General features: G+C 37.0%; 2 protein-coding genes across 2 annotated transcripts; one reads left to right on the plus strand and one right to left on the minus strand.

Annotated features, from left to right (window-relative positions):
- Positions 1–4466: 4466 nt before the first annotated feature.
- Positions 4467–13282, minus strand: LOC136255784 (uncharacterized). The gene is made up of 7 exons (XM_066048676.1): positions 13154–13282; positions 10653–11013; positions 8957–9250; positions 8323–8384; positions 5833–7528; positions 5081–5374; positions 4467–4609 (listed from the first exon to the last, which is right to left on the minus strand). The coding sequence occupies exons 1-7, from the start codon at positions 13190–13192 to the stop codon at positions 4602–4604; spliced, it is 2754 nt and encodes a 917-aa protein (XP_065904748.1). The 5' UTR covers positions 13193–13282; the 3' UTR covers positions 4467–4601.
- A 2797-nt stretch (positions 13283–16079) lies between these two features.
- Positions 16080–20192, plus strand: LOC136256526 (uncharacterized). Its single transcript, XM_066049503.1, has 3 exons — positions 16080–16233; positions 18999–19319; positions 19955–20192. The coding sequence occupies exons 2-3, from the start codon at positions 19013–19015 to the stop codon at positions 19966–19968; spliced, it is 321 nt and encodes a 106-aa protein (XP_065905575.1). The 5' UTR covers positions 16080–16233; positions 18999–19012; the 3' UTR covers positions 19969–20192.
- The last annotated feature ends 4662 nt before the right edge of the window (positions 20193–24854 follow it).

A 24854-nucleotide genomic window follows, 5' to 3' on the forward strand; every position in this document is an offset into this window, starting at 1 on the left:
GCATGCGGGCGATGACGAGAAACTGCTAATCAAATTTCATTGGCCTTATGATGCGGGCGGGAGGGTATTACCATTATGCCATTATTTTATAATATTAACACACTGATGTACAAACCTTGTCCAAATTGTCTTTCTTTCTTACTACAAACATCTCCTTCACCAGCTGATTCTACTTTTCGTGATCGCCAACTGTTTTTCGACAGTCAACTGAAAGCCTGCTTTGATGAAGTCGATAGAGCACGATTGCAACTGGAACTGCAGCAATTTGCTAAGGAAACAACAGTTCTCCTGGTGATATATAGCGCATCGTAGCATTCATCAACAAAAAATTATAACAGTTTGGTATCACGTGTTCTTCTGAGCATGCAGAGTAAATATCATGCGGTAACTTAAGAAGGATGCGGGCGGTGGATGAGAAACTAATAATCACCAAATAGGGGCCTAAATACTGAGCTACCTGGATAGTACATTAAGTATAAACTAATATCGATAGGGTCCGCAATCCGAAAAACTAACTTTTACAAATCGATCCCCCTACCATTGTGGAATATTCATTGTAGCATTCCGTTGCTAGATATCCACCGTGACCATGAAACCGGAGGTACGATTGTTGTCTTCACAGAAATATCGTTTTTAGTGCATGTATCGAGCGGCGGGTCCGCAACGTGAAAAATGAAGTTGCAAGAAAGAAACAAATCCCTAACTATCGTAGTATGTTACACTTAGTGCCCCATCGCTAATACTACCCTTGGTTTGGAACTGAGTTCCCTTGTTGAAGCAACACGCGCATTTTAATATCTCACGTGATTGATCTTTATTCCGTGTGCTCCAAAGAAGACGTCCAGAGCTCCCATCAATACATTGTAGATATGTCAAAATTTGTTGTTTCATCAGTATTATCAGAGGCCAATTTACATGTAGCCGACAGAGAAACACCGATGGTTTGCCTACAAATTTAGTAATGGTAGACAGAGTAGAAATTGTAGACATGGTAGACAATGTAGACATGATATACAGTGTAGACATGATATACAGTGTAGACATGATAACTTCGTTTAATCACATTGTCTATAAATATGCAGCTGCATCTGCTGATGTTGGCTTGCTTTGAACCACAGCACTCATGTTACCAAAAAACAGACCTTTCTTATTCAACATTTCAATGAACACATCGTTTTTCATTGGTAAAGAAGGCACCAGTTCTGGGTAAAACTCATGCAAAACATCCAGTGCAGTCATATTGTATTCCTGTAATCATGAACGCATACAACTAGCAGCTATGTGGTATTGTACATTGTTGAAGTGACAATCATACCAGTACTAGTGAACTTTGAAATAATATAGAGATGTGTAGGAATCAGGTATTAAAACTATATTTATTATAAAGCTTTGGAAGTATTAAAACTTGTTCTATGCATTTGATTAATATAATGATAATTGAGCTATTGAAATTCTAGTAGAACAGTCATGGTTACGGCTACACTGTCACTACTGGACATATTGCCCATGTAATCCAATGAAAAAAATGTCACAACCTGTGAAAAGTAAAGTTTTCATTGAGTGGCTCCAATGAAATTTTATTTTCATAGCATTTTAATTGGGCAAATTAATGAAAAACCAATGAACACCTAATGAAAAATTACACTGAAAACTCTGTGAAATGCTTTTCATGCACTTTAAATTTCATTGGATCAGTTTTTGATTGGTTTTTCATTAATTTGCTGAATTAAAATGCTATGAAAATAAAATTTCATTGGGACCACCCGATGAACACTACTTTTCACAGCTTTAACATTTTTTTCAGTGGATTTTCAAGGAGAAAATGTCCAGAAGTGCGTTAAGCAGTCAGGTAGAATTGTTTGAAAAGAAACAATAATAGCAACCAGCCAAAACAAGAGTGGACTTTTTAAGGCTGAAAATCAATGTAAATGGTCAAACTGACAGTACGTATATATCAACTGACATTATTATAAAATCATTATAAACATGTTAGATATTTGTTGGGTACTGTTCAATAGTATACTCAATGCTCAATCATACGAGCCTCATGCTTCATGGGCTCTTTATAACTTTGTCGCTGTAACTCTATTGCTATTCAAACTATCAAAAGGTACTGCTACGATGATCAACCTATCTACACACCAAGTTATTTCTATGCTTGGTTTACCGTGCATGTAGCAGTGACAAAAGTTTGATCTTTTTTTACATGAATAAGTGCTCATAACTCCTTGAATATTCCTCAGATTCACAACAAACTTGGTACGTGAATTCATCGTTACACATTCTTCATTTGTACCAAAGATCGAAGTAATCGAGTTACACATGTGCATTTTATAGCAATTTTTGCATTGTGTGCGAAAAAAAATCGAAGTCCCCGTAGCCCCCGTACTGCATAAGAAGAAAAAGATGAAGAAATTAAAACGAAACTTTGAACGCCCATATCTCGCAAGTGGTTGCTGCGAATTAAATCAAATTTGCTGTGTGGTGTACCCTATCTGGGGGACAGCTATAATGCAAAAATAGTGTGCTTTGAGAAGGGGCCATGGAGCTATGCACGCATGAAAAAGCTGTTTTCTTTTTCCCTGTCACTATACTCACGGTGTGGTCGCCGGCTTTCTTGGCCGCACGACACACTACTGTGTCTTGATATCAGCATTCTGACTGCTGTATAAGAGTAAGTGAATATTAGCATGCAGCGTGGAGTCATATAAAGGCAGTGCTGGTTGCATGTACATGTATTCTTCATTCTGTGAAGGCTATCCCACTAGGGACCTGTGAGAAGGCGTCAGAAACGTGCAACAAAAACATGAAGATGTAACTGACGGTGTAATGATATAACTCATTGATATATAAACTTCATGATCAAGCTCAATAATATTGGCCAGCACAATAGTGAACACTTAGTACTGTATATACACAAGTCTGGTAAAGAATAAAGGTGGATTTTTTCTCAAGCAAATCAACACTTCAGCCAACCAGATTATTAGTGGTGACAGTAAAGGCGTCAACAACAGAATGAGTGCTATCCGCAATGATGTTTCTTGACGTTACATGACTGAATTATCGGTGATGTCACAAAACAAAATGGCCGCCGTAGTGTGGGGACTTTGTACATGGAGGTATTTGTGAGATGGCGTTTCCCTGTGATAGCGTTTATTAATTCCAATAAGGGCAAATGTGACGCTTATAGTATATAATACAATACAAATAAGCCTATCTGTGTGCGAATTTAAAATTTTCGGTCTGCTTTCCTAGTTGGAGCACGTTTTTTACTGTCACGGTGTGTGTACTACCTTAATTATCTCGTGGTTCCTTGTGTAAAAAACCACAGACAACATTCATTTCGAAAACTGTGTGCCAAAGTCTCTAAAGCTCCCACACTAACACGGCCATTTTGTCAATTATGACATCAAATTTTGTAATCAGCACGTCATAAAACGTCATTGCGGATCTCATTGTGCATTACAAGTCAGGAAAGGACATATACATAATGGACACATTTATGGTTTCCCCCAGTGGAAAAGTATGGTGATAATTTTGATTGGCCATTAATATAGTTTATTTGATGATACTACTATAATTTTCATAATGATCTGCTTAAGCATGTAGATGATTTATCCTGAACTGTTATGGTTGTATAAGTTTTTATACACGTGTTGTGTGTATAGCTTTGTTTAGTGTTGCTGTGTATATGTTTGTAATGTTATGTGTACTCCAGTGTGGAAGAGTGGCTTTGCCGACTACTGTGAATTTAAATAATAGGGAAAACAAGTTATGAACGTTTGAAGTTTTATGGTAATAAAGTGCAACAAGGAATTTACCTCCAAAAATTCAAATTTCATGTTTCTGATTATAACTCCAGATGCACACAACATATCTTAATTTTTTTTGTACGTGGTTATGCTCATGTATCTGCACTTATTTGTACATAAATTGCCATGACAACAACCACAATTATCACATGATTTGTATATTAATTTATGGTTTTTAGATTTTTCATATCTAGTTATACATATAATAGCTACTTTTGAGTTTTTGTAGAAGAAAACTCATTAAGCCCAATAATTCATTGTCAGTAGCCCATTTATAAGAATAATTAAAAAATATGTAATAGCATTACTTACACATGTCATTATTTTATTCTAATAATTGCTCTACAAGTCATACGATGTAAAAGAGTGTGAGCTCATGTTGTCTCTATAATTGTCATTAAGAGTTGTTGTTGTGTGCTATATACGAAGTTCACATTGGTGTCGAAACCCGGGACAAGATGGTTGAGAGATGATGATGATAATATATAAGATGAGATGATGATATGTAAGATTCATCCCTCCATCATCTCCAATTTATACCATCGTGACTATTTAGCCCCACACTACTGTTGCTACGTAAGTACGTATACATCCCTCCAAACTGATGGATTGAGGATTTACAGTTTCAGCACTCGCACAGTGACTAGCTAGTAGTTAATTTTAGAACTTATTATGTACACAAACATCAATTAAGAATACACAACAGAAAATAGTTGACAGTTTAAAATGTACAGCATTCTATCTACAGTTTATGGTAATAATGAAGGAGTTATCCTGAGTACTTCTCTTTCACAAAGCTGCAAAGATAACAGATGATTACAACAATTCTGTACAAGTGTACATACTGTATAAGGCTACATAAACTTTATTATCATACTGTAGTTTTTCATCCCATCCACCAATACTGGAGTAGTAATGTGGGCAGGTGGACTTTTTACAAGCTAGCTACATGTATGTGTCCAAATTTAAAGTTGACATGACAAATTTCTAACCCTGTAACTACTGGACTGCAAAACCGCATGTGAAGTGGATGCATTCAGCCAACACTAGTACAAACATTTTTCTTACAGTACGGAAGATTATGAAGTTTATGTGGCCTGTGTTATATATTAATTTTGGCCCTAGTACATATGACTCCTATTATATACGTATTATTTGAAAGCCTCTGTGCTGCAGCAAAAATTATTCAATCCTATAGTGTATATTATGAAGAGGTTTCATAAAATGTAAAATTTGCATACTTTTTCACCTAATGTAATTGAACGTACCAAGACTGTTTGCTAGTTTTTCCATCACCATGTCATATTCTTCTTCACCCTTCTGCTCCAAAACTTTAACAAATCCTGTGTACTTGTCCATCACACCCACCAAGAGACTGCGGTATAACACATCATCAAGGAGATATGTTACCCTATCACTCTCCAGTGGTTTTGTCTCTATCAACATTTTATCATAACGTGTGATCACTCCCTCAGCAAACAGTGATTCCAAAATGGAAGTGATGGAGAGTTTTGTAAGTGCATCACAATGTTCTCTTAATTTCTGTTTTGCAACTTTACAGCCTGTACAAAACATATGGCATAGATTGCTGTTAAATTTGTCTCTATACTTTTAGTTCATAAACATATACTTGCTGAATTGTATTCAAACATAAAGGTGGTGCAATGTTTAATTGGCTACAAGCTAAGGGTATACATTTTGTGGTGACGTATTATCTCTATAAGTTTTTCATGGAGAGCACAAGTGATATTTGAAGTAAGCTCAACCAGCAAACTGTGAACATCACAAACCTTAAAAATACAAATAGTTTAGCAAGTGCACACAAGTTGGCTCTCGTAGCTAAGATAATTGAAAATACATGACAACCTAATATATGAAGGCTATTGGGAAGTTACTCATCACAGCTCTTGTAATTTTAGTTCTTAGCATTATGTGTTAAGTTGAAAATTAAGCCCCACTGACATGGTTATAACATATCACATGTAACAGTGTAATAGACACAAGAAAATGAGTAACTCACTGTTTCCTTTGAATTTCTTGTCATTTGCAGAAAATGGCACACCACTGTTTGACAAAACAGTTGTTGTGGGGGACCTCATTTGCTGTTGACATCCATTGGCATTTCTTCCATTCTCTCTGCAAACATTTGAAGGACCATTAGGCCTGCCAAAGGTATTATTATTGAATGTAGCTGACATGGAATTAGCAACAGGAGTAGCTGAGCTGGTACTCATTGCATGTTGTACTGTTGTCAACATTGATGGCTCTTGTACTGCAGCACAACTGTAACTTTGTGGAGTGTGTAACAAAGGAGTATGTGAAAATGTGCTAGTAACTGGCAATGGTCCCACCAAATTTACATTTGGATAAGCAGGAATTGCAGGTGATGAAAAATGGCTAATTCCCATTGACATTGTTGGTTGTTGGGTCACAACGTGATGATTAACTGGTGTTCTAAATTGTGCACCATCAACCCATCGTTGAGCATTGCCTGGTGGAGGGAAATGAGCAAAAGTACCTGGATAATAATAAGGTTGACTGTGATAACTAGATTTTATGGTTGCTGAGGAGGTAGTGATGACACTAGGAACTGGTGGATGATTAAGTAAGCTTAAGGACTCCAAATGTTGCCTCTCTCTTTGAAGTACATCAAGGAATACTCGATAGGTAGGATCATCAGTAATGACGATACACACATCTGTTAGTAATGCAGGACTGTGACACCGGTAACTACAAAGTGTTGACAACATCACATTTGCCGTTAATTCACCATATATCCCAAAAGTAATTGGCGAGAACGAAACAGATTTGTGACCAAATCGTTCTGCCATGATCATTGCATTGTTACAAGCGACCTGTAGCAGGGGACCACACTTCTCTTTGTGCTGATATTCTGTAGGACCAACTGCATGGATGATCATATTGCATTTCAACATTCCTCCTGCACCAGTTACAACTGCATTGCCGGCTGTCAGCATTCCATGTTGACTGATCAATTTTGTGGATGCTTTTTGTACTTCACCATTACTAGCTCTATCAATATCAGCAGCCACACCTGCTCCATGTATTAGCTGAGCATTTGCAGGATTAACTATGGCATCAACATTCTCATCAACTATATTACCAAGCTTTATGGTGACTCTCCTGGAGATCTTTGGCAAGTCAATAAACACCAACTTTGTTGATATGGAGCTAGATCTGAGGCTTTTGGCTGGTTGTTCATTAGAATCATCCATAAACTGTGTGTCATTGAAGGTCTTCTTGTGCTCATCAACTGCTGTGTAAGCCTGGTGTACATTACCAACTGATATTGCATGTTTCTCTAGCTCACTGTTGGTGGTTGAATGTTTGTTCTTGATATTCTCATTCTCTGTATTAAGATTTGATTCCTGAACCACAATACCACCACTGGAATCTTCATGTACACCTTCCATTGACTGAGCATGTAACTCGCCACCACTATGACACTGTTGCTTATTGCTACTACTGAGAGGATTGGAAAGAGTCCTGTCCATTGAATGCTGAGACTTCATCTTTTCTTTTAAGTGTTGATGGAATTTTTCAACACTTGACCAGCTTCCTTGGATAGCATAAGTCGAGTTGGTACATGTCACTAAAAGGTTTTGCTCTTCAATTAATTTTACCGTGTCTTCTGATGAGATAAAAGCTTGAACACATGAAGACTCCTCTATTTTCATGGTAACCTTTTCTGTTAGCTACATGAATACAATTAAGATAAAATGTTGAGCATGCAATACATACATACCGTATAGAGGGAAACTTTGTAGGGGGCAAACTTTTGGCAAATAGCATGTTTGGCAAAAAATCTTTGGCAAAATCAGACTCAATTTTTAACTATAAAGATGCTAATCTGAAGTGCTACAAGTAATTGGCGGGTTAAACTTTGGCAAATTTACAGAATAATAATATAGCAAATTGCCAAATTCGCTATTTTCCCACTTCAAAGTTTCCCACTATACAGTATACTGGATTATGGACCACACAAATGATACATGCAAATGTCACAAGATTATACTCTTCAGTGTTCCCATTATACTTGCATTATGCTCCTAGGTTAGTAGCATTTCTTACAATTATCTTGAACCATGAATGCTTAGCTTTGTATGCTGTAGTTACTGTTCAGATGCTGTAATGTTCTGCGTACACCCCAATACAGAAGAATGGCCTTGGAACTTAAATAAATCAATCAACTAATCAGAGTATTTCACTACAAAGTGACTGTTGTATTAGAGAGTATTGATCTAAGGAGCTATGTACAATTCATTGAGTGCTCTATTATTATGAAATTAAGCTCCACAGTTTGAAATATCCACCTAATTTATGCTAGTATTATGCTGACATAGCACACCAGCCTATTATGCTTTTTATTATGCTGGTATATTTGATGCAGGCACAATTGCCAGGCAGAAAAGATTTCTAGCAAGCAGACTAAGTACACTACACTTCAACCCAGCTGTTTCTACACCGTAGATACATGTAGTAAACTCACCAGAGGAGATTGAGGAGAAGGTGCTGGATGCATATCGGCAGAATGTTCTGATTGCGGCATTTCTGTTAAAAACACATAACATTATAAATACACGTTGCCATGCAATCCAAACACTTCCCAGAGTTATTCACAACTTCACTATATATATATATATATATAATATATATTATATAGTTGCAAGGTAACGTTGTTTCAGTAGAGACTTGTAAGGACCTCAGAAATCATTCGTATAGGTTAAGTGTATATATATATATACATATACCCTTTAATTGAGGGGTGCATGTCTTCAAAGAGCGTTATTTATGCAAACATGTATGACCTTACTGCATGTACCGTATGCAAGACATTTGACCAATTGGTTTATTCATCAAAATTAATATAAATTCATCAGGTGCCCATGAGCTCCTTTAAAAGTACATGTTTTATCTAAAAAAATTTAAAATACTAAATTTATCAAATCTGAAGAAGTGTGAATTTATCTAATTGTTATTACGTCATCAAAATTTCTTTACATATGGTGCTATTCAGAAATTGCTATCACAAGTCTAGTAAATTTGGACAATACAAATTAGCAAGGGGTGAACCCGACAAACAAACATATGATACTGTCTACCACTACTGCATAGCAACTTACCAAGCCTCTTTGCTATTTCTTGATACAAGGAATCATCATGTTTGGCCATTGTTGCAAGAAAGCCTTTGTACTTATCCATTTTATTCTCGTGTAAACTGGGTAATATGACTTGATTAAGAAAATAGCTCATCCCTTCTAGTTCATTTTTCTCCTTCATCTCAATCTTCCTCTTTTCATCCATATTGATGACATTATTGGCAAGCAGTGATGGTACTAGTGGCAATATATGGAGGGTAACAAGACTGCTTCGTTGGTTTATGAGAATCTTTTTTGCAACAGCACAGTCAGAATGATCTAAAAAGACACACAATAAACTTAACAATATTGTAAGGTTATACATACATCTAACAGTTATTAGTTTCAAAGACGTGGAAGTATAATGTAAGTATCATTAAGTGATATTCCAAGAGTATAGCCATTAAATGTAGCATGTGTATTTGGTTAGTTTAAATTTTGAGATATGGTGGTATAGGCATATACTACAAGCTATAGGTGATGATAGTGTGAGGTGTAAATGGTCTGACAACAATAGTTCATTGAGTCTCTTTGCTAAAGACACACAGCCAAACTTAAAATAAACTAAGCATCATTTTTGGTTGATGGCATTTTCCATACCTCTAAACTTTACCAGAAACATGTGAACTTGGGGTTTATAATGCTAGTCATGTGACTTATGCATGTTAGTATCATGCATAACTAATGTTATCACCTTGAACTTCACCTTGAACTCCATCACATGTACAACAAGGTGTAACAAATGTGCACACAAATTCAAAGGGTGTGGATAGCATGGTTATGTAGCTACTTTAATCACATCCATGTTAGTATAAATAATAGATTGGTAAAAGCATAATAGGTGAAGTTTTGTTGATGAATTACTTGGTACCAAATAGAATCAAAGCTCAAAATAATCTAACAGAGCAGTCATGTAGTGATACTGTAAAGTTAATTTTGCTACTGTAGAGGAAACACAACTTAAGATCAAAACATAGTGTTCTAATAGCTCAGTCACCATGGTTACTAAAGAACAGCCATATATATACATACTTAGAAATATTAATATTAAAGAGTCAAGATCAGTTCTCTTAAGTGCATAATTAAGGTGTATCGGACACAACGGAGCATGCGAAAAACTGGTGCAGTGCTCAAAATTGTAGTATGCAACTTCAGAGGCACAAAGGCACATGTATGCCACTTTCTTGTTCATGTGATCTCTATTTTGTGGCTATGTACTTGAATTTGACATTTGCTTAGACTGTGCATCACTACTTAAATCCCACATTAGTGTTAGTGGCATAGACAATAGTCACAGTCAGTAAAGCTATTATAGTACATGTATTATTATGTGCTAATTGAAGGAGTGAAGATGAGATTGATGGTAGAGAAGACTGACCAAATGAATACTATATAATGACAAGAAATGAGATGCTTCCGCTAAGCTCAGGGTTTTTATAAATGTGTGAAATTGTTGAGAAGTGCCACCAACTTTATAATTCTGCTATAATTATACCGCATAAACATGTGTTATATAAGCTACTTCTTCCATTTTGGAATGTAATGTAGCATGGATGATAATACAATAGGCATGAACTTTTACCGGTAGTCTTAGAATTGTATCTTCAAAGTGAAAAGTATAGATTAAACTTATTGTCTATATCTGCTTGTTATTTTTTATACAGATAGGGACTATACTGACCTGTTGACACTCCTCCATATAATCTTTCTCCACTCCCATCACTACCTCTATCTCCTTCCATTAGCCTTTTCCTGATTCCTCTGGCCAGTTTCTGCAAGCTTGCACATCTAAATTCCTCCATAACTAATAGGAGCTTCTCAAATGATTCAGTATAACCAATGGACAAAGCTTTCACTATGCTGTTTAAGAACAACTGAGCTCCTTGTATTTCTGTTGGCATGGAATTCACTGTGGCTTTTAATTCACTGTGCATTAGACCTTTCTGGGTCAATTTTGCACGAAAAATAGCATCCTTCATTGGTAAAGATGCTACCAACTGCTCGTAAAAGTCAGTAAACACATCCATAGTCATCGTATTGTTCTAGTGATAAGCACAAACATGTACAATAATTTACTGCATTTAATTGTAAATAAATTTCAATCTTTTACTTAAATCTTTTTACACAGCTACCTGTATGCATGTATATCATATTATACTAGTATAATAATGAAGTAGAGTTTGGTGGAGAATCCGTATATATATTGGCATGTTATACAGTAACAATCATTTTGTTGAATGCCAATTTAAAGTAAGGATTTTCCCACAGAGCGCGAGTTATTATCATCCATCTCTTGTTTCACTATTGGATCCTCACTTCATTTTAAAATTAATATTGTTAATATACTAGTTAGTTTGGTTTTTCTGTTATAGCATACAGCACATGTGTAACTGTTCTATTTAGGGTGACTGCTGTATTAGAGTATCTCAAGTCAGCTATCAGGGAACATGAGAGCGTCACTAGTTATTTCATACATTCACTGTGCTAGAATTGTGAAGGTTGTGTACAATCATTGGACTGGACTAGTGGACTGGAGCAGTGGGCTGGACTACTGGACTCAGGTATTTAATCTTTTTTAAACCAAATATTTGGGCAACTGGCTGCTAGTCTCATGTAGTTAGACCACTCCCTCACACATAAAGAAACCCACACACACACACACACACACACACAAAAGAAAGGTGTAATTGTGCCAGACTTGCAACATTGCTCAGCTACAGGTGTGTAATAGTGAGACAGTTAACTGCTTAAATTTAGCAGACTTGATGACTATAACTTGTATTTAGGATTCTTGTATTGAGAACCTTACTTGTATTGAGAACCTTACTTCTCAGTTGAGAACCTTACAGTAGTGGGCTTACTTTACAGAGTAAAAGCTTGAATAGAATCAAAGCCAAGGAGATGAGTGTCAATAACTAAGATTGCTGTGATATAGTTGGCTTCTATTTTGCAAGTACTTTGATGCATATAGTAGTTACTGTATATGTGCTGCTTCATAAGGTTCAATACCAAACACAAAATTGTTGACACTGGCTACCTATGCATTTTACACATTTGTGACTGGATTTGCAAAAAGGGGTCTTCCACACACATCGAATTCTATGAACTCAGAAGACCATAACTCAGTATTCACATAACATATTACCTGAAACTTTCTACATCCACTAAGCTACGTTGGTGCTCAATACTGACCAAATTAACCAGTTCAAAGCTGAAGTTATGAGTTGTCAAAGTTGGTAAATTGGATGTGTGTGGAAGATGTACCCCTTTTCGCAAATCCAGTCAAATTGCATAACTTAACACTACCTTTACATCCCACGCTTCAAAGACTTTAAAGGGATTTCATATGATATATATGATCCAGTTTGGAACCTCCTGGGCAATAGCTACCATACAATGCAGTAACCGTTTGATTATCACATCTTTGGCATACAAAAGAGTATTTATTACAAACAGTGAAGGATTTGACCAGATTTGCAAAAAGGGGTACATCTTCCACACACATCCAATTTACCATAAGTTATTTGTGAAAAGGGATCTTCTGTACACATCCAATTCCATGAACTTGGAAGACCATGGTACATATTCCAAGTTCATGGAATTGGATGTGTGGAGAAAACCCCCTTTTCACTAATAACTTATGTATTAAAATAACTCTATAACATTAGCTAAGTATAGTGAGACAAAAAACCTAACAATTGGTGAAGATACAATTTTCCTATTCAACCACAATATCGCAGAGAATAGTCAGTTAATAGCCAGGCATGTAGACTAAGTGCTCATATAAATATGGCAGCCAAGCAGAAACTTAGGTCACATGCAGTAGCTATACAGGAACTCCCACATAGTTTTTTTTTACTCATTCATGTATAGTTGTATGCTGAGGGCTCATATGAAAGGAAAACAATTACATATTATATATAGCACACAAATAATTAATGTGTCAATTCAGTGTCCTCTGCTTCTACAAAGCTACTGTAACTAGCATAGATAATATATACCTTATAAGGTATATATTATCTATGAGTATAGCTACCTTACAACAAAGCTATTGTTTAAACAAGTACTTATCACTATCAGATGCAGTAGCTATAACTACAATACCATTTATCATAGATCGCATATTCTTCGTATCTGAAGAATATACGATCTATGCATTTATCTATATACGTAGTTACTCACCTTCTGTCTAACAGTATATACGAGTGTATAAGCCTTCATGAGATGACATATTCACAGCTATAAATCTTTTGAGTGTCTGTTTATGTGGTGCCTATATAGCATTTAGGTATGGTAGACTATAGTTAGTAATTACATCATACAGGAAATGCCATCACCAATTTGGTTTCTTTTTCACCCACACTGATTAGTTCACTGCTGTTTAACTTAAAGTAGTCAGGAAACCATACAAAGCTGTTACCTGACCAGTACTGCAACTATTGTAGCTGCATACATTTCACCAGACGCACAATTACGTCAGGAAATCTGGAGGTGAGATCAACGTTGAAACCGGGTCACTATTTCTGTGATGGACTCTTTGAACCCGATGTGACCTATTGACCCGGATGACGTGAAACGTCACGAAAACATCAAATCAACCGGATGTGGCCTTACGGTGGCCGGTTCTGGGATATTCTCGAAAATTTCCCAAAAGTCTCCCGTTTCTCGAAACTTTCTCAAAACTTTCTCGAGAATTTCCCAAAACTTTCTCAAAAGTTGTGGGATTTCTCGAAAGTTTCTCAAAACTTTCTGACGGAACTTCTCAAAACTTTCTCGATTTATAAATCACTTCCCAAAAGTTTCTCGAAAATTTCCCAAAACTTTCCCCGAAAATTTCTCGAAAGTTTCTCAAAACTTTCATATACTCTTTACTGGGCAAGTACGAATTCTATAGGGAACGGAAACGACCGACTTATGAAAGCTCGGACAAAGGTCATCTATTAATTGCTTGTATCCGCGTCGGCTAAAAGATCGAAACACTCTAATAGAGCAGTCACTCACTCTGCAACTAAAATATTCTATAAAGCAGTCAAAAAAATTTACAGACAAACTTTTGATCAGCTATAGCTAGTGTGCCTATGTTTCCTGAAACTTACGTTTGCTAAATTAAGGTTGTATTAAAAGAAACAATTAGTGATAGCTAGCTATACATGCAAGCATGCAAAATTATACTACGCCTGTACATGTTCAATCATTTAAGAATCATTCAGTATAGTATTTCTATGGAGTTAGTTATATACTGATAACTGATAGGAAATAATATGGTAATTGCATGCTGCCTAAATAACTCTGGAGTGCACCATTAATATGGTCAGCAATGAAAGAAAGGGTTAGCAAGAAAAAAGTGACTGATCCCATGCAACTGAGCTCTTGGGAATCTACCAGCAGTATATCAAATATGATCCATCAACTTAGGTGGCAAGAACTAGAAATCCACAGATGTAACTCTGGTTTATGTTTCCACTTTAAGATTATTCATAACTTGACATGTGTCTCATGCACTTAGTGCAGCGTTGAAACCGGGTCGGGTCATCCGGGTCTGACCCAGTTTACAATTTATCCGGGTCTGACCCGGATTGGATCACGTGAGAAGCGAAATTGTTCGTTTGACGACATGGAAACTTATAAACGTTATCGCGTAGCTCTTTCGTGAGCCACGCCCACTTATCGCATCACCAACATACGCTCAGCCACGCCCATTTGTTAGTAAGTGTAGTATGTAGCACGAAACTGAGGGTATCTAGGTGAAAACCTTTTTTTTTTTTTTTTTTGGTCTTCAACCTACAGCTAGGCTGAAGTTGCAATATTTACTTAACACGAATCGAACGCTCAAAATGTAGACTCGTTCGCTCGCTCGAGACTAGCCGAAACACGTCTCGGCTTTAATTAATCAGGGTCAATCCGGGTCAGTGGGTCATCCGGGTCAGCAGTAGTGACCCGGTTTCAACGATGACTTAGTGGTATAACATCATCCAATGCCACAGCAACAGTATCCACCATCATGACAAGATCCCATGTAACCAATTTACCAGTTCCATTTGCAAATCACGCAGTACTCTTTTGGATCAAATGCCTGTAACACTACCACATCAAATCAAAGAAATTACCTCCTTTTTAAGAACCAACTTGACTAATATTCAAAATTGCACTGATTTTTTCCCCTTCCCCTGTGTAAAGTGTGCTTGTGAAGTTGACACATGCAGTAATAACAAGGAATAAATAAGCTGGATATCACCGCTGTTCATTAATTGTATCCTTGTTATGTACAGCCTCATCACTCTGGAAATACTCCACATTGGCAAGCATACACTGCTGTATATATACCTATGCATGCATGCATGCACGCGCACACCCACACACACACACACACACACACACACACACACACACACACACACACACAAGGGAAAGCATCAGAGATGTGTGTTTGATGATTGACCAACATTTACACTAGAAATATGTAGGGATCATTTTAATCACAATATATGTGAAAGAGTTTGACAAAACCTGGTTTTCACACAATCCAGTTATGTGAGTATGAACATCAAAAGAGTATACCAGTTTCAAATTTGAGCTGTCATTTCAATGATTGTATGTGCAAAACTCTTGGTCGATTATTGTATAGTTCACTGAGAGATCAGGTTACAGTTGGTTTAAGGCAAAGAAATTGAGGTGTACAAAAGCCTTGTTTTGTTAAATTCACTACTGTGTATATGTAATGTGTGTGTATTGAAATCAATGAGAAATACCCCTGCTCAGCTGTAAATTTAAATGGTGACCTGGGGAAACACTGGTGTTAGGGCTAGCTCCAGAATCTCTATCACATTCTATAGATGGTATGGGTAGAAAGTTTTGATTACTTACATTCAAATAGTCTGCACTATAGAGCTGCTGAGTCAGTTCCAGGATATGGTTGTATGGTTCCTGACTTAAATGTTGTGTCTGGTGAAATTTGTGCAGCTACAATTATTTATAGGTGCAGTACTGGTCAGGTAACAACATTCAACATTATAGGTTTAATGAAGATTCTTTGGGATTCTTGATGGGTGAAGCTGATGATATATTGTAACTAGTGAACTAATTTCCTCCTAATGTGATCAGTGTGGTTGAAAAGGAAACCATGTTGTCATTTCCTGTGTGATGTAATAACTGAATACTATATAAATCATATTGTATACAGACACTCAGAAAGATTTATAGTTTTGAATCTGTCATCTGAAGGCTTACACTTGTATATACTGTTAGACAGAGCAATATAGAAGGTGAGTAACTATATGTATATAGATAAATGGTATTGTAGTTTTAAAAGTGCATAAATGTACATCTAGCTAGCTAATATATAATAATATGCTATGTTGCTGTTCCTACAGCTTATGGTATAATATACTTAGTTTTTATTAAGGCTTTTCAGCACAAATGCTGATGATGTACAGTATAGCTTTAGGCCACTCCAAACAAATCCTCTGTTTTCTGTCCACCACCCGCATCTGGTTACTGTCAGCTCTAAATATTCCATTATTCCGTCTGTATTCTTCTACTATTTCCTGGTTATTCTTGCATACTGACAGGCTCAGTAAAGCTCATGCATGTGTCAGCAGTGCTATCAAGTCAGCACAAACTTCACGTTTGTGTTATTTTTGTTTAAAAAGGAAGGAACAAGCTTAAGCATGCTTTTATGCAGCTTTTTATGGTTGTGCCAGGCAAATAATGGCTTGAAAAGCTGCCAATCTTATAATGGAAATGGACTGCCCGCCCGCATACAAATATGCTTGAGTCCAGGACAGGAAACAGAGAATTTATTTGGAGTGGCCTTATAGAAACAGAGGACAACTGCTATACGTACATAATTTATGTTACTTATTATTTTAATTGCCTGTCTTTCTTATGAGCCCTCAATACATAAATGAATGAAAAACAAACCATGTGGGAATTTGGAAATTTCTGTTACAGTACTGCACATGTGACCTAACTTTCTGCTTGGCTACAAATGTTTTAACCCCTTCATGCCCCTTCATACACCGCCGGCTGCATTTCTGGGAGATTCCAATCTGATGTTTACGAGACTATATCTCACAAACCATATAACATAATCCCATAAAACTATATATAATATTAATCATCATTAAACAGCGAATCCCACTGTGGTATTATGGTTTACTTAACGGTAACCCCCTCGGCCCAGTTATATAGCTAACCACAAAGTAAAATATCGGCTAACAATCCTTAGCCAGCAAATTAACATATTACAGTCTTACAGTGTTTATAACAGTACAATGAAGATCGACAGTCCATGTATATCTGAAGCGATTCACTGTAAGTCTGGTTTTCAGACGTTTGAGCAACTACGCATGCGCATAAACCCACGAGTCCATTAATCCGTGAAACAAAAACCACTCAGTAGAGTGTTAAAACGTGTCTAATCTATCTCCTTACCATTTCCTTTCACTTCTAAAACCAGAAGCACTTCAAAGTGTCCACCAGAGCGGCTATTACACACGACCACAAATCCATTCATTACGCTCATTATAGTCCGCGAGGGATGGGTGTGACCACCTTAGAATAAGCGCATTAACTGGTAGAAGGCACAATGAAAACCTCAGAGTGCCTAAATGTTAACACTAGTATAGGAGCGTTGGTAGCCATATGGCGTCTATACAGCAGTCAATGGGAGTAGCTAGCTATTGTGCAAGACGTTAGAAATGACCAAAAATGAAAAAAAATCGACAATTTGTGTTAAAATTTCTGCATTGTAATGGTGTGACCTCAACATAACCTATTAGCACATACATAAACTCAGTGAGGGTGGTTCCATATATGGACATACTAAGGGATATAATTAATTTAGTATTGCGTGGGAGGTAGCTAAAATATGAATGTCATCATAAATGCTCTTTAGATGTGACTTTAAGAAATCTGCCTTACCAAATCTTGTGACATGTTTCTGCACCAAAATATGAGGCATTATTCTGCATGGTTACTGAGAAAAGTGCACTCAGTATTTTTGCATTTTTCTCTATAACTAAAAATCTGTCTTACAAACATGTTGGTCTTAACAAAAGGAACCTTCACTGCAAAGTAAGAGCCAGTAGGTAAAACCAAATTTCTAAAAAGTTACAAAACATAATACTCTAATAAAGCATACATCACGCTCCCCCAAATTTAGGGGGTTAGAATTTTGATTTGAAAAGTTGTTGATCTTCACTATGTTTACAAGTAGTATGGTTGGTGAAAATTTGGTGGATTTTTATTAATCACAGCTGGAGTTATTCTAAATTGTTTGTGGGGGTTCGTGTTTTGGCAATTTCTGACGCCTCGCACTAAAAGCATGCACCATAAATATTGTATTTATAAAGACCATATATAGTCTTATCATAATCTTAATTAATTCAGCATTTGTGCTGTAAAGCCTTAATAAAATAAATAAATAATTATGCTATATATGTTATAATAATTAGTAACTGTTTCAATGGTATCATAACCATAGGCAATTCTAAAGAAAGCCATGCTACCCCCCCCCCCCCCCCCCCCCCCCCTGTTGAAAAATAACTTTTTAAAAATCTTGTGGAAAAGTTGAAGTATAGATTGGCATTGTTATTTTTAGCATTTTTCATGTTGTAGTATAAATTTTAGGCTGTTTTCATACCTTCAAATTGCACAAATCCTGCAGCTTCTGGGGGTCACACCCCCAGTCCCCCCTGAAATTCTACTTTATATTACAGCCATACAACAATAGTCATGCTGTTCCCTACTTGGCCCCCCTGTAGGTCAGGTCTAGAATTCCCACTGACCATAAAAGTTTTAAAGAATTAGCCTGTGACTAACTAATTCTTTTTGCTTGCATGCAAGCTACCAACTGTTTGCTATGAGAATGTCACTGTCAATATACAAAAGTGTTTCCAAGGCTTTATAAATTGCTCAAAATGTTGACAAAATTCCTAATTCCAATCACATTCTTTTTATTTCTTAGCATAATTCCCACATCCCTAATGTACCGTATCACTACTATCATTGTTGTTTGTGATTACAGGTCACTAGTGCAAGATGACTGCTTTGGATGTGCTACATGAGTTTTACCCAGACCTGGTGACTTCTTTACCAATGAAGAATGACATCTTCATTGAAATGTTGGACAAGAAAGGTCTATTTTTTGGTAACATGAGTGCTACAGTTCAAAGCAAGCCAACACCAGCAGACGCAGCTGCATATTTTATAGACAATGTGATTGAACGAAGTTTGAGTGGCAGCTTTGTATACACTGAGGTATTTGAGAAGCTGTTAGCAGTGATGGAGGAGTTCAACACTCAACCATTGAAGCAACTTTCCAGTAACATCAGACAACAACTAGAAGGTGAGAGTAGTACATGGTTGTGGGTTAACATAAGTTGACCCTCTGGAGAAGAGTCCATAGGTCAGCAATTCTGATACAGAGAATACAATACTGATTAACTAACCATCCAGTCATACAGCAACTCAGGCCCTAATATTGTACATATAATAGTGATGGAAAACATTTTGGAGTGTCAAAAGCCAAACATGTAGGTATACAATGGCTTAGCAGTTTGTACATTTCAGTACATTTCTCAACAGCTAATTTACATGCACACAATTACTCAGGTTTATCATCTAATCCACTCTGTGAATAAAGAAGAAGATATAGCGTAGTAGATATACAGTATAGTATAGAAGATATGTATAGTTGTACATGTGGGAACCATGACTAGCACTCTGTATAAATATTATTATTATGTTGTGACAAGCTTAAGAATGTGTGGATTACTATATTCTGCAACTTCTCTTCGTACATCCTACAGGCTGTATTGTGCACCGTAAAGTTGTCAGAATTGTGTGTCTTTTACAAATCTGCATGCATACTATTGTTATCCCAACCACTACGCATATACCGTGCCAAACATAATAATGTTGTACATAACTGAGCATGTATTCATGGTGTTCGTTATTATGTGGTTACTGTCCTTCATATAGGTCCATCAAGCTAGAAGAGTTTACAAACACTATACAGTTGCAGCTGCTTAGTGTAGCTAGTACTGTTTTAATATTAGCTACATTGTACTACAGCTATACAATTATTTCATAATCAGCTTGTATACATGTTGTTACATAGTTACATAATAATGGTATCCATGTATTCTTGTGCTTACAAAATAATATAATTATTATGTTACTGTTGTTATCAAGAAGAATCACATACATTGTAAAATTGTTGAAGAAGTAGTGTCAATATAGTTAGCTAATATAGATGGGTAGTACTACATCTGGTGTTTTAATTAATAGCACTTTGAATTTTTAAAGTGTGTATGAGTTGGTTTGTATAGTTTAGGAATTTGTACTATGTATACATGCAGAGATGTAGTAGGACAACATAGAATTGTAGCACAACACCTAGCATATTGCACGCTAATGCATTAATAGGCCATCAGAACAATTCTCTATAATATTGTGCCTTTATTTTTGGATTTATAATATTTGTGTGTGTGCGCATGTGTTTGCATATGTGTGGTGCATGTGTCCATCCATGTTCGGATTATCAGCAGTAATGTTTAGCACTATAATATAATATATAGGAGATAGCTACTATACGTAGGACTATATACATACGTAGGAGATAGATCAAGCTCCAGTCAGGTTGGTTCCAGCAGTTTATCTGAAAGCAACCATGGGATATGCTTTAAAGTCATAAAGATTTATCACCTACTCTGTTTGAACCCTGATACCATCCTTGGTTGATAACTTGTAACCTAGATGGAAGGACAAAATGAGAGATTACTGGTAATAGGGTTGATGAAAATAGTGTCATGCAAATGAAGCAGAGGAGCTAGTAGTCACAGTGTTATGTTGACATTGACTGGCAAATGAGCCAAATTTCAAAATCTTGTGCAATTCCATCCATCAATTATTTAGTATTTTTAGTGAATCAATTCAACATTAACGTAGCTACTACAACTGAGGATGAAAATCTCAGTAGTAAATTGGTGTGGTTATTTCACTGTTAAAATCATAGTTAACTCAAGTTTATTATCACATGCATATACAAGTAAGTGTATGGAAAACTAGGATTTTTTTTCATCAAGGCATATAAAAATATAAAGTAGTGAAACAAGGGAGGTCACAAACACATGCAGAAATGCTAGTGGACATTTAATCATTTAAGTCCATAGCGGCACGAATAGAGAAGCAGGAATTAAATGTCCTCTGCAGGTGTATATTGGCAGCCTCCCTTGTTTCTGTCCTTTTTATGTCTATATGATCCCTACCTTAACTTAACATTCCTTGTAGCAACTTGTTGGTTTACTACTGAAGCATATGACTGGTAACCCATGCTTCAGTGCAGGCCACTGTAAAGCTCTAAAATAATATAGCTAATAATAATAAGGCTACTACAATGAGATAACTTGTTTCTCATCAACCTCCCGCATCAAATTTTCTTGTGTACATGTGAACTCATTATTGCAGATTCAGACATTACTCGTGAGTTTTTTCACTACTGTGCTGGTTCCAATGCTTTCTAGAGCATCAACAACCACTGAGGCACCATCAGTGAGTGCTATATGAGAATATTAGCATTAGTACCGTGACCTATACCCTCTGTCTACGAATGGGTTATCATCTCTAAGAGTCATAGTAGCTCTAGCGTTTCTTTTGTTACAAGCCTGCGGCAGCCCCTCCCCTAATAGACTAATCAGCCTGCAGATGCTAACTAACACGGCATCGGCAGCTTCTGCTTGCTGCTGCTGCTGAAGATATGCCACCCCAAGACTACATGGTGAAGGTACTAACTACTGTGGAGTTCTCTTAAAGGACTCTCTGATTTAGAAAGCCTTGTTATTACTGTGGTGAAGAAGCTGAAGTATATTTGAATTCTGAACTGCACGCCAAACACCTAAAATTCTAAAATAAAAGGGTAGACCATTATTATTGGTTTTGTCATAGATTCTCTAGTGTAGCTATAGTAGTAGCTACATTAAACTTCTGCAGTTTATATGACTTAAAAAATAATGAGATAACCCTCCCGCCCGCATGTGTGATTCTATGAGAAGCTGATGAGAAACAAGTAATCTCATTGTAGTGGCCTAATGATCGTTATTTAAATGTAACTTTATAGTCACTGTGCTTGGCATAGGCGGCGGAAAGGGGGGGGCTAGGGGGCTGAAGTCCCCCCTCGGTCTGCTGAGGGGGGGCTCAGCCCCCCCTCAGAATGATTATCTTTCTTGGAGTGGGGCTGAAAACCGTGATAAAGATCGAGATACTCTAATAGAGCAGTCACTCTAATAAAGTAGTCAGTGTGTAGCGAGCTATGTAAGGATTTTTATGTAGTTTATCAGCTAAAAATGGTAGCTGATGAGGTGGAAAGCTCTTGTCAGTTGGTTGTGACCTTTTTTTTTTTTTTTGGTCTCACCTTACCAAACTATAGAAATAAGTCTGGGTCAGCCCAGCCCCCCCCCTCATATCAACTACTTGCTCCGCCGCTGGTGCTTGGATTTGTATAGGACTTTTATTCCAGTTGTACACTGTGTGAAAATCAAATAATTATACAACCAAGTACTAAGAATAATACGAATTAAATGTTTGTAACTGTGTATTTTGTGTGCAGGATATGCGCTCCAGGCGTCATGCAGTGAACAACCAGCTGATGACAAGTTGGGATACCAGCTGATGCGCTCATAAACAACCAGCTGGAACAACAAGGTAATGAGTAATGTAATACTTGTACTGGTGGTAGTTGTATTACACATCTTCATCCTTCATCTGGCTTGCTAGCTGCTGGAATTATTTTCCACTGGACTTATCTACTATACTGTGAGTCTGTATAATAGCTAAACAAGAAGCTGATGCAGTATAATATACAACAATGTGTAACTATCTCCTGTATGTTGTGCATGACTGTATGCATAATAAACTAGACACAATATAGGGAATTTGGTTACAAGCAAATCACCCTGTAAAGAGATCAGCTACAAACAAATCACCTTGCAGTGAGTTCAGCTACAAACAAATTACCCTGTAGAGAGATCAGCTACAAACAAAACACTGTGTAGAGATTTCAGCTATAAACAAATCAACCTGTAGAGATTTCAGTTACAAACAAATCACCCACTGTAGAGAGATCAGCTACAACCAAATCACCCTGTAGAGCAGGGGCATACGGAGGAGGGTTTCCAGGGGTTTCAGGAAACCCCTTTGGATTTTACATAGTACTTGAAACATTAAGAAATTGATACTTCAGGTTTCCAGAATCTGGAATCTGTCATGGCAGAGGACACACTTTAAACTTTTATCTTAGTTAAATAATAGTTTCTAACATGATAGCAACACTTATAGCATTGTTCTGAATTGTGATTTTAGTGAAAAGATTGAGATACTGTAATAGAGCATTCAGGCAATATAAACTACTCTAATATAACAGTCACTTAGCTGTAGTGGTAACCCCTTTTCAAAATTCCTGCGTACGCCCCTGTAGAGAGATCAGCTACAACCAAATCACCCTGTAGAGAGATCAGCTACAAACAAATCACCTTGTAGAGAGTTAAGCTACAAACACATCACCCTGTAGAGAGATCAGCTACAAACAAATCACCTTGCAGTGAGTTCAGCTACAAACAAATTACCCTGTAGAGAGATCAGCTACAAACAAAACACTGTGTAGAGACTTCAGCTACAAACAAATCAACCTGTAGAGATTTCAGCTACAAACAAATCACCCACTGTAGAAAGATCAGCTACAACCAAATCATCCTGTAGAGAGATCAGCTACAAACAATCACCCTGTAGAGAGATCAGCTACAAACAAATCACCCTGTAGAGAGTTCAGCTACAAAACAAAAATCACCCTGTAGAGAGATCAGCTAGAAACACATCACCCTGTAGAGAGTTCAGCTACAAACAAATCACCTTGTAGAGAGTTAAGCTACAAACAAATTACCCGTAGAGAAATCAGCTACAAAAAAATTACCTTGTAGAGAGTTCACTTACAAACAAATCTACCCGTAGAGATATCAGTTACAAACAAATCACCCCCTGTAGAGAGATCAGATCACCCTGTAGAGAGTTCAGCTACAAACAAATCACCCTGTAGAAAGTTCAGGTATAAAAAATCACCCTATAGATAGTTTTGATGCAAAAAAATCACCCTGTAGAGTGTTCAGCAAGATAACAGTCACCCTGCAGAGACATCAGGTTACCCTATAGAGAGGTCAGCTAGAAGAAGTCACCTTGTAGAGAGTTCAGCAACAAAGAACCCACTCTGTAGAGAGTTCAACTAGAAACTAGTTACCCTATACAGAGATCAGCTATATGTAGAAACAAGTCATCCTGTAGAGAATTCAGCTACAAACAAATCACCCTGTAGATATTTCAGCTACAAACAGATCATCATCCTGTAGATAGTTCAGCTATAGATACAAGTCACCCTGTAGTAGGAGAAGTCACCTTGTAGAGAGATCAGCTAGAAACAAGTCACCTTGTAGAGACCAGCTACAAAGAAACCATCCTGTAGAGAGTTCAGCTACAAACAAATCACCCAGAGAGTTCAGCTATGAACAGATCACCCTGTAGAGAGTTCAGCTATACAAGTCACCCTGTAGAGAGATCAGCTAGAAGCAAGTCACCTTGTAGAGAGTTCAGCTACAAAGAAACCATCCTGTAGAGAGTTCAGCTACAAACAAATCATCCTATAGAGTTCAGCTGCAAATAAATTACCCTGTAGAGAGTTCAGCTACAAACAAATCACCCTGTAGAGTGTTCAGCTAGACAAAAGTCACCCTACAGAGAGATCAGGTCACCCTATAGAGAGATCAACTAGAAGAAGTGATCTTGTAGAGAGTTCAGCTACGAAGAACCCACTCTGTAGAGAGTTCAACTAGAAATA

Source organism: Dysidea avara, chromosome 5, assembly GCF_963678975.1.
Source record: "Dysidea avara chromosome 5, odDysAvar1.4, whole genome shotgun sequence".
NCBI lineage: Eukaryota > Metazoa > Porifera > Demospongiae > Dictyoceratida > Dysideidae > Dysidea > Dysidea avara.